The 11,515-nt window shown below is 40.2% G+C and overlaps 1 protein-coding gene across 3 annotated transcripts in view; it reads right to left on the bottom strand.

Moving 5' to 3' along the window:
• Positions 1–28: 28 nt before the first annotated feature.
• Positions 29–11,515, bottom strand: part of LOC113047988 (prickle-like protein 1) — a 23,400-nt gene continuing 11,913 nt past the window's right edge. For 2 of the 3 annotated variants that reach the window (XM_026209468.1, XM_026209467.1), the window contains exons 2-8: positions 6,979–7,161; positions 4,766–4,879; positions 4,125–4,259; positions 3,031–3,234; positions 2,743–2,929; positions 1,641–2,486; positions 29–1,550 (exon numbers count right to left, since the gene is read on the bottom strand). In XM_026209468.1, the coding sequence (XP_026065253.1) occupies positions 625–1,550; positions 1,641–2,486; positions 2,743–2,929; positions 3,031–3,234; positions 4,125–4,259; positions 4,766–4,879; positions 6,979–7,149 (2,583 nt within the window). In that variant the 5' untranslated portion in view covers positions 7,150–7,161 and the 3' untranslated portion in view covers positions 29–624. Of the gene's footprint in view, positions 1,551–1,640; positions 2,487–2,742; positions 2,930–3,030; positions 3,235–4,124; positions 4,260–4,765; positions 4,880–6,978; positions 7,162–9,455; positions 9,683–11,515 lie in introns of those variants that run through there. The other variant, XM_026209466.1, reaches the window with a different exon arrangement.

The raw sequence follows: 11,515 nt of genomic DNA, 5'->3' as shown, positions 1-11,515 counted from the left end.
GAAAAAAATCAAGTTGCAATGGAATGTATTAAATCTCTCTTGAATTATTTTATTGACATCTTATTAAAAATGGATAGTTTGGTTACCTGTAGGGAAATGTACATAATAGAGAAGAGATTCCCCCAACACTGTGTAAGCGCATAAGCATACTGTAGACAGAAAAATGTTTAAGGGTGCAGTGACACCAGCAGGGTAACATAGCGAGGCCATTAAGCGTATAAACAGTGCATATATATTTTTAATTTGCAAACACTTGGTCAATAAAATGTCTAACTTCTATTTTGTTGATCAGTAATTATAACTCCATCTGAGGCCAGGAATTGTGGTAATTAATCATTTAACATATTTGGATATAAAAATAGCAGTATTCCAATCTTAATTTAACAAAAATACATTGCTTGCACTATTAAATAATTATTTTGTTAGTCTACACAAAACTCACGAAATTTTGCTTTTTTGGAAATAATGCTTTTGCTATACAATAAAATATTTTACGTTACTTTCATTGTTCATACAAAAGCAACTCATCTGACACTCTGTACTTCTAAAGAAAGCTTCCAGCTTCTCTAGAATCACTCATGTTTATATCCCAGCTGCAGCAGATGCAGTCTTTCAGTCTAAAGTCTAAGAAATTATGCAGTTCTTGCCCTTATGACCTTTCTTTTTCAGTTTGGTCCGTGAGCCGAAAGGAGGTGTTAAAGCAGTGACTCGAGTCGGATAGTCCTCTGTGTAATAACGAAAACTTTGGGATCTGGGCTTAGGGATTGGCTGACCAAGAAAGAATCCCTCCTCCTCAGATTCTGAAGATGAAGAGGAACATGTCGAACACCAGTCGTCGTCGTCATCATCGTCACAAATGTTTTGGAAATGGTCCATTCGGATTATGCCCTGCTGAGAAAAGTCTGTTGGGGTTTGATGATAAGGGTGCTGACTGTGTGCTGAGTGATTTAGAAGAATACCGTTCCTGGGCTCTGGTATGCTTGAGCTGATTATCTGAGGCACAACATGCAATTTACCCAGATTTTTGGAAGGCAGGTGCAAGGCATTTTCTGAACGTGTTTTCCGGCCCTGTCTGCGTTTGTGATGTCTGTTAGCAGGACGTCTCTGTGGCTCCTCCTCCATATGATAGGTCCGTCTGCGAGTCCTCTCGCTCATCGGTGGTTGCCTTGAGCATAGTCCGCCATAATATCCTTTATCCATAACATCGTCGGAGAACTTCACTTGCTGAGGTCTGGATTGGGGCTGAGATTGAGACTTGGTCCTTCTCAGCACTGGAAGATGAAGTGGAGAGGGTGGTTCCTCTCCATAATAAGGTGGAATTCTGTCCTCTACTTCCTCATCTACTCTCTCTCCTTGCCCCAGTGTCTCCTCACGGTCCAGCTCAGAGTTTAAACTCCTCAAGGAATTAGCACTTCTGTGGAGCATTGAGGAGTTTAGTGTGCCCATGTTACTAATGTTATCACACTCATCAATCTCTCTTTCTTGGTCTTTCATGTTTTGGAGTGAGTAGATGGTCTGTCTGTCTCTGCTGTCTACATCCACCGAAGCTCCTGAGAAATTGGAAAGACATGTTATGAATAATTAAGATAAATTTAATAAGGGCTGACAAGTGCAAGACTGATAGAAGATGACCTTCCTACCTGTAATGTTTGAGAGAGCTAAAGAATCCATAGAATCTCCAATGTTGTGCTCTGCCTTCCGGAATTCACTTGTAATGCACTCCAGTGAGTCTTCATACCATTCCCTAGGCTTTGACCAGAGTCCAGATACTGCTGCCTGATCCATCTCCAGCTCTTGAATCTTTCTAGCACTAGCTGGGCCAGGGTGACTACCATAGGCAGAGTCTCCAAGTCCATCCTGAGACTGGGCCCAATACATTTCAGTGTGGTGCTTCGTACTTGCCAAATTATGGCTGCTGATCTTCATTTCTGGTTTGGTCCTGCTGGTCTCAGAGTCTTTCATCATCCATGGCTTGGCCGGCCTGGTGTCTTCCGTGTGAATGACACCACGATCTCCAAATTTCAGTAGCAGTTGAGTCATGTAGTCTTCATGCTCAGCCCAATCATCTACACAGTCCTCAGGGCCTTCCTGTTCATCCCGGTCTCTCCAGTAGCTGTCCTCTGCTAAGTTCATTCTCTCCAGCTGATGACACACGGTCTCAGTGTTGTCACCACAGAGACTAGAGTTCCTGTAATCTGTTGCTGAATAGAGTTTTGTCTGCTGGCACTGCTCTGTAGGGCGACTACTCTTGCCCATTCGTATGCTATGTCGTGATTCCCGTGATCTGGCAGACTGAAAAGCTGAGTCTGAAGAGTCAGAAGCATGGACATCCTCACCTAGGCTACAGTCCTTAGAGCAGTAGATCCGGCCCTCTTTTGGAAGGAAGGGGCAGCCCAGCAGGGAGGTTTTGCATTGGGCACAACAGAAGCATTTGTCAGTAGCATGCCAGTGTACACCCTCATATGTCATTTGAGCATGGTCGACTCCTGAATAAAGGTAAATCAACAAGTAAGAAATGCTGTATTTTTCAACCATATATTCATACAGGTGTAACAAGTCTGTTCCTTAAGGCCGTTGCGTTAACCCCAATTATATGAATCTAAACCAACCAATTAATGTCTTCAGGATTACTCAATATATTCTAGCAGGTATGTTGGAGCTAAAGTCTGCAAGAAGGTGACCCTCCAGAAGCAGGAATAGACATCCCTGCATACAATTTCAGTTGTTCCAGAGGTAACTCACCAATGTTCTCCCCACAGGCCTCACAGTACTCTGCATATAGTGACTCAAAGCATCCACAACAGAAAGGTCGGCCATCCTTCATGATGTACCTCTGTCCTCCCAGAACAGTCTCGCACTCAAAGCAAGAGAAGTGTTTCATGTGCCAGTGACGACCCTCAGCTTCAGTACACTCGTCAGCAAAGATTATCTGTGAAGAGACATGAGATTCGTTTTTTTTTTCTTTTTCTTGGCCATGCACGTTTAGTTTCTTTGTATACTAGCTCTTTAGAAAAATATAAATATCCTCACCTCATCACAAGCTGAACACCGTGGCTTCAGAAGCTCTGCATGATGTCTCCCGCAGTAGACTTTGCCATTGTGATAGAAATAGATGAGATCTACCAGAAGTTCATGACAGGTGGAGCAGGAAAAGCATGCTGGATGCCAGCACGGTCCAGGGCCTGCTCGTGAAGCAAACACTACCATCTCGCCACCCTTGATGTTCTCTTTACACTGCAATTCAGAGTAAGATTTTATGAGAATCAAAGGCTGGCATATGGTTGCTTTGGTCATACAAAGTCACCCTACAGTTTATTAGGTTTTACTCTGCATTCTTCTCTGGAACACAGACATGAAGTCTTAATTAAAATGGACCCCAATCTCTGTTGAAATGACCAACTGAGCATGACCAAATGCATGGTCATGGTCTTTTTATAAGTACTTTTGCCAAAGTATTCATTTCACAGCTGCTTCCCATTATTACTACATAGCTGTTGGCCTTGGAAACAGGGGTGTTGAGTGTCTCGCAAATTTAATTTTTTTTAAGCAAAGGAAACCAGAGACCCAAGATTAGCACTGCTCTGCAGTGTTTTGTATGGCAATTTGTGGTGAAGGGATACATCTGTTTTTCAGAGGTATTATGATGCTAGACTTTTTTGGTTAGTGTTTATAGGTCTTCTCAACAGGAAACAACCCTTTAAACTGGCTCTCGTGCTAACTTCAGTCCCCCAAGGAGATAGTATTTAGCCAAAGATTGCGTGTTGTAATACTTAATCCTTTCCATGAATTTTCTCTGTGCTTTGGTTGTCTTTAGGCCATAATTGGACCGTTTGCCTGATTCCAAGTTGTCTGATTTGCCATGACAAGTCAATGCTGTTTCCAAGTGAATGTAGCATGAAGCAGAAACTGTATGTTCATGACCGTAAGTAGATTTGATATTGCCAGAATTAACTGTCACAGAAATGACTACACTTCATGTGTAGAAGTTGATCAAATGAGTATAGATTAAAGACATTCACAAATCACGTTTAAGAGTTTGAATATGGTCTCTTTTGTGCTCTATCTTTAACTTTGATATGTGCAAGTTACAATTTCTACAGATGTGGGGGAAAATACATGCATACATGCTCGCAAATGTGCTGCAGGGCTCTGGCAAGCAGTTTTGGGGTTCCCCTCCCGAGTGCCTCTTTCTTCCTCTGAATGCTGAACATGTGGAGTTCTCGTCTCTCCTCGTCACTGAGGGACTGGCAGTATCGGATCTGTGTTGAAGCAAAGGTAGATATTTATCTGCTTAAATGAAGAACAAATGAATGGCTGATATAAGTTTTATCAAAGGCTTCATCCTCTTTTTAAGGGATGGGAAAAAATATTTGGGGCTAAGTTGAAAAGTACACAAATCGACCTCAACGTTTACAACAGACTTGTGGAACTCATACAAAAGACAAACAATTTGCTCTGTTTGGCCCTGCAGGGGGTAAACAATGATGCCACACGTGAAGAGCCTTTTAGATCTGTAACCCACAGTTATGCCAGGAATTTGTTAAAAGTACAGAGATCTAGGACTTACAGCAAGCATCATAAAAATCACAGACGTTTTATTGCTGCTAGAGGAAAGGAGAAAGATACCCCTGTGTGATAGTACTAACACATCTTTGCATGCACTTCTATCTGTGAGATCATAAAGTCCTCTAATAGAACCATTGTGTATTCTAGCAGCATGGATTTAATCTCTGTCACTTTCATTGAGTTTTTTTTTTCCGCATACCTCATTGTCATGTGGTGGCAGCTGATAGAGTAGTTGTCTGATCCTGTGTTTCTCTCCAGGGCTGTTGACATATGGCACCTTCTCCTCGGGCAGGCACGAAAAGTAGATCTGAACCTGTTGGGGAAAGAAGGTAAACAGAGTGAGAGGATTAGGGTTTGCTTTCAACAGCTGAAAGTTGAAATGAGACACCGGCCTCAATTGGTGCAACATCATTCAACATGTCATACAGATTTCTCCCGATCATCTCCCCCATCAAGTGGAAAGTGGGTATATCATTGACCGGGAAAAGTATTTTAACAGCGGTCTGTCAGTGGTGACCCTGAAGAATATTTATGGTGTGGTACACCATTAAAGACACTAAGATAGATGCCTGCTGGAATGTTCCTTGTGTTTAAGTGTTACTATCCAGATGAAGGCAGATTGTTATTTCTGTACCAGTGGGGTTGGGATGTGAGTGGGATTCAGTACCCAGAGCTGTCATACAAATTGCCCTAAATTCTCTCTTAAGTCTCAGGAATTGTGTTTTTGCCTTCAAGTTACAGTTTTTTCCTCACTCAAAGCTGCTTGCAGTGCATTTCACAGAACTGAGAGAAGAGCTTTCATGAGGATGTCAGGCCTCCCACTCCACGTTTTGAAAAACGCGGAGAAGGTGGGGGTTAGAAAAACACATTCAGCTTCACTCCAGACTCTCTTTCAACTCCAGAGTAGACCAACACCCACCCCGTTGGTTCTGCATGTGTGTTTGTGTATTGCCTTGTTTCAGGGAAGTGCCAACTAGCCCCTAGACACAGTCTCAGTTCTGTTTGCCTACTGCACACAGCAAGGCAAGAAAACAGGTTTTCTAAATGGCTGTTTTGTCGGGACTAGTGCTCGAACCACACAAGAACAATTCAAGCAATTTAAGCCAATGCACTGAGGAACACCAGTTTTGACAGTGGTAATATTTTTGAAATGGTAACACTTTACAATAATGTTCTATATGATAACTTAATCTAATTCAAAAGCTAATTTGTACTTCTCTAATTCTAATAGATAACTTAAAATATATTATTGGATATTATAATTTATGATTTGACATTTTTAACCTATATTAATAAATGCTGTTTAAATGTTTATCATACATAAATATTTATCATGCATAAATTAAAACTTTTTGTTAAGCGTTACCTTTAGAAACCATGGGGGTAGTTATATGGTTTTAATATAGTGGTGTGTAATATGGTTATTCAGTGAACAGTGGATTTGGGAAAAAATTACCAGACAATACAAGTTCTAGCAAACATTTTTGATTAATTGGCAGGCAAACTAAAAAGCCTAACAAGTCATTTGATTATATTTTTTTGAAAACAATGCTGTTAATTTTACTGCCAGACTGTGGCAGTAGTTTGTTTAAGCATTTTGCCATTAATGACTTCACTAGCTGAGACTCATCTCTGTGGGGAAATAAAATGCCTTGCAACAGCTTACCGCAGGGAGGATTCAAAGCAATTACCACTAATTCCTGTTTCTCACCATGGTATTTCTTTTCTACGAAAAATGGTTGACTTTTCAACATGCAAATATTTTCTCTCCCTGATTTTCTATCTCTCTGTAGCTCTTTACTAGTTGTTCTGCCCTTTAAAAATGTTCTGCTACTTTCAGCTATCAACACCCTGTCGGTCAGATATAGGTCACATGTTTGCACAATGTCAATGTTGAGAGGGTCCCGTCTCCACTCCGTAAGCTTGCCAGACTTTGCCCATGTCAAAGTGTATATTCATTAAGAGCTGTTGGCCTCCGTGCAAGGTCATGTGCAGCTGTGTTTCAGGGTAGATGAGATTCCAGCAATGCATGCACTGCATAAACCTCACATTCGGAAGCTCCGAAAATCTCATGCCCAAGTGTGAAGGCAGCCATCAAACTTCAAAAGCTTGACTGGCTGGTTTTATATCGCAAACCTAAATTGGCTGAGAATCAGACTTGAAGTAAAACCACAAGGAAAATGAGTTTTGTAGGGAATACTTTGAATCAGGTGCTTCTGTTTGGTGTGAAATCTGTCAAAAATTGTGAAGTCAGAAAGGGAAAGACAGTGTCTGCCTGAATTTTTGGATGTCTGCAGATAATTAGAAGTATCAAAAGCATGAGTAATGCTTTATACTTCTAGTTATGGCTGTCTGCCCTCGACTATGGTGAGAAATCTGTGCATGTAATGATAAATGAGGCTCAAGGTTTACCTGCTCAGTTCGTAGTCCAGGAGGAACCCATGTGTACTCCTCCAGAGCACATCCAGAGTCATCATCAGAGGTTGAGCTCCTCTGAAATCCTGTTGTCATTTTGGCTCCTCTCAAGTCCATGTCCGGTGCCCGAGTAATGGGCCAGATCCCTGATGTAGTCTCAAGACTCATCAGATGGGGCCACTGTTCACATAAAAACAAGAGAGGATTTGGATTTAGAAGTTTGATACCCAAGTTTTACAGCTGCATTTGCTTTGTGAAATATGCATTATCCTTATAATAAAATGTTCTCAAAACATCTCAAAAAGGAGATGGAGAGCAACCCCCAGTGCTAAAACACAGTGTGGGGTTTCCTTTATATATCTTGAGACTTGAGAATTGCCAGATATTTAAAATGAAGGGAAATTTTGCTTTGAAATGTCAGCCTATTCTTGCCTTTCAGGCCAAGCTTTAACACAATGTGTACATGAAGCAGGATTAAACACTCGTGGCTCTTTCTCCAGACCTGATTTATCTTGATGCTTTAGCACTTCAGAGTACTCTCTGTCAGATAAAATGCCTTTGGTCCCAAGGTGTTGAAAAGAATGCTACTGCTTCAAGTGTTTTGAATTGCAAATGAGCCCGATATAGTGTGTGGACGCCTTTGTTTGGGTTGAGATTGGTGCTTCACAAGCCCCCTCTCGGCTTGCCCCCGAGTCACAAGGAAAGTCCTAAAATCTCTTAGACCATTAAGTGATAGATTACTGATTGAATGTTTTATCATAGATCTTGATTGCCCACTATAGATAGATTTAGATGTTATGAGTTATCTGTTATTCTCAGTATTTCAGTTACCCAGAGATAATAGATTTGCAATACAAAGAGGCATCGATAGGTAGGGATACCTTGAGGCATATAGCATGTTCCCTGTTCTCTTAATGGAAAATGTCATTTGGATTGCCTCAGTTACAATACAGCTCATGACCCCGGTCAACTGAAAATGTGCATTCATTTCTCACATGAGTGCCCAGTAACATCTTAAAACCTTTGGTACTTTCTTTAAAAACGGTCTCTGAGAGTAGGATATGCCTGCTGTGGCTTCCAGAGCCAACATACACAAGCTCTCACATTACACCTTGTCACTCTCTGGCACGGACACAATGTGTTGCTTTGTGGCAAAAACAAAACCATTACGGATCAACCCTGCCCTGTTTTCAAAGGAACATACATAGTAGGAAAAGAACATTTGAAGAGAGGCCATTTTTTTTAGTCACAACATTAGAGAAATGTAAACGCTCCAGATGTTCGCCATTGATCTGACTGGCACCTCAAACAGGAAAGTGTGTGTTCAGTGTTGGCCAGGAGTTACTATGTCAAATATGAAATGCGTATGAAATAAACACAGACTGGTGAATGGATTAACTGAGGCTTGGATTACAACCATTTCACCTGAGGCTGAGGTTCAACAAGCCTGAGCTTCACAGAGCCAATATTGTCAAATCTAGGATATAAAAGTATCTCTAATGTGACGTGTCAGGTAAGCTAAGTGAGTTTGACAAGCTACAAGCAATGCTTTTGCCAAGCACTTATACATGCATATAGAGACCAAAGATAGAGCTAAAAGAAACCTGTAGCTCTTCATAAAGGCATAATGAAATTCATCCCATGACCAGTGCACTAACCAGTTTTGTGATTTCTAATAGACGTTAGTTGCCTTTACACAGAGAGCTAAGGCTGCTCAGTCCCTGCTCAAAATTCAATGTAAAGGCCCATTGCCACAAAAAAGCCAGACTAAATTATGCTTGCTCAGACCCTAGTCTCAAATTATAGTTGTAATTGCTGTGTAAATGCATTTATGCCACCTCTGAGCAGAATTAAACAATGTAAAGAAACCTAAAAGCCTATTTTGCCATGTACATCTGGCACTAGATAGTAAAGTTAAACAAAAGATAATGCGTCACATTTATTTAGTCCTTCAAATATTCAATTATGCATTATGTCATGTAAACTTGGACAGAAAAGGAGATAAATACCAGCTGAAGCGCGATTATACCTGCACATGCAATCTTACTAACCCAATGGGAAATGTCCTTCTATATTAAGACTTATACATGATAAATTATCATTTTTGACTTGGAACCTGCAAAATATTTGATTATTTTTATTAGAATGGTTACTAGATACTGTATGTTGATAAAATGTGTATATATATATATATATATATATATATATATATATATATATATATATAAAAGGAATTTCAAGTGTACATGTTGTGCCCCCTTATATCCCTTTTTTGTGACCGATTCTCATCTCAGCTACCTAATTCCAAACCTTATATGTATGGTCATAACATGTTATTTCAATTGCTACTTTCTGTAAGTCATTAAATACTTATCATTCAATCAGTCTGACTGTATGCACTGCATAGTCTAAAATTTCATATTTAAAGAGTAAGACTAATTTAGACTTGATTTGCATTTCGAGAAGCATCTTACCTGTGTGTAATGCATCCTGCAGAATTCAGGAAAAAGCCTCCAATTAGTGCAAGTTATGAAAGAAGGGTCTGGCAAGCATGACCACATCAATATCATGTAAATTTAGTCTAAATTCCCCTGAGGCTTTGAAGCTTGTATAGTCAGTGAGGATGCAGTTGTTTCCTGTGTTTCTGAACACGTTGAAATGAATGCATCGATGTATGTGCCAAGTAGCATGTCTCCGTGTAATCAGACCCCCCCTGGGCCAGCCCCCTTCACACTCAAGCCCTCCCCCTACACTTCAAACTGAAATCCACCCCCATCCCAAAACAACCTTCATCCACATTCCTGCTATAAGAAAGCTGTCCACATCCCACAGCAAACGCTCTCTAATCCACAGAGCCCTTTGTTTTGTTCCTAATCATTCAAAGTCAAGTACATCCTGGACAAGTTCATTCACCATTGAATGTTGCATCAAGGGCTTGTTGGTTTCCACCAATGTCCAAGAGTTCTGTTTTTTTTTTTTTCAGCTACATTTGTCACGTCAAGGAAGAACAGGGAGTGCTCAGGAAATATATGTTAACAAAACCAGATGGGGGATTGGAATAATGAATTATGTAATCTTACTGTCCCTTTATTTTTTTTAAGTTAACAGCTGTTGCAATACTTTATATCTGTGCATTTGTGTCGAAAATTGCTTTCAGGGAAAGTTTCCAAGTAGTGTAAGTTATGGAGGAAGTGTCTGTTCTTCCAGACCTGAAACCCTTCTGTGTAACACAAAAGAAGTTGTGTAAAAAAAAAGTTGCGTGCAATTTTCTTTTTTGCCCCAATGACTTTGATTTTAAGGAAAAAAATCATCTTTAACTTCAAAATCATCTTTTGTGTTGTGCAGAAGAAAGTAGGACAGGTTTGAAACAACATGAGGGTGAGTGAATAATCCACGAATTGCTGGCGTGATAAATTTATAAGGAGTAAATATTTGTAGAAAAAAATATTTGGTAAAATTTTTCTCATTTTATACAATGCAACTGGAAAAACACAAATATATGTTATCTGTTTTCAGTTAGTTAGTGTGTTTGATTCACTAAAAAGAACCGACTCATTAGAGTCATTCTATAAGGAGTCAGACTACATTGGTTGTGCTTTATGTTGTTGGGTCACTAAAAAGAAACGGCTCATTAGAGTCATTCGATGTCTTATCAGACTACAATGGTCATACGGGTTGGTTCCCAACCCTACTTGTGAGTCACTTTTCACAAGTTTTAAAGCATTTCCATAAGCTCAATATCCTCCTCCTCTTCTTTCCTTCAAGCTGAACTCGGTGTGTTGACAGCGACAATGGCCCCCCCATTGGCCATCTTTCACCTCCACACTTCAATCGGTTACAATGACCTTATTGTGTTGATTCCTTTCCAATTCTGGAATCTCACAAAGGAAACACCCCTGAGAAGACGTCATCTCAAGAAGCTGAATCAAGAAGCTTTAAGAATAACAGTCAAATAGCATAATAAGTTTTAGGGTTGTATTTAATCTCATAACGATACATTTTGTCTGTTTAAGTGAGTTTCAAGATGCCCCCTAAGTGTCTAATGATAAATGTGCCGTTTTTGTCATTATATGCAAAAGACACAAAAGCTGGACCCTCCTCACATGCATCTCTGTTTGGTCATAGCTACTTCATCACGATCCAGTCACATTAAGCCTATGTGAAACTGCTGGACTGAACAATTGCTAAATCATCCTGGTTAAATTTCAAGTCACCGTGAAGAACTTGAGCCTCTTCCAGATCTGAGAGGTTGTTTTAGACAGCAAGATAAGATAGCAACGTGAGTACAAGCAAACAAAGATGGATACCTCTTCGGGTTTTGGCAGAAGCTGTAAAGAACCACTTAACCACCAGGATGACCTTTGTTAGAAACCCCTTTCTCCTCTTGAGATGTTTATCAGGAACGCCATCGAAATGGCAGAAAATGCCACAGCGATTCTTAGTAAGAGGGAAATATGAAACCAACAGTATAACTCAAAGACGAACCTTATTTCTAGAGAAATTACACGTCATTGTGAATGTTCGTCTAGATATC

This window comes from Carassius auratus, chromosome 29 (assembly GCF_003368295.1).
Source record: "Carassius auratus strain Wakin chromosome 29, ASM336829v1, whole genome shotgun sequence".
NCBI classification, from domain to species: Eukaryota; Metazoa; Chordata; class Actinopteri; order Cypriniformes; family Cyprinidae; genus Carassius; species Carassius auratus.
Note: the sequence above shows the minus strand (reverse complement) of the source record. Positions and strands in the feature narration are given on the sequence as shown.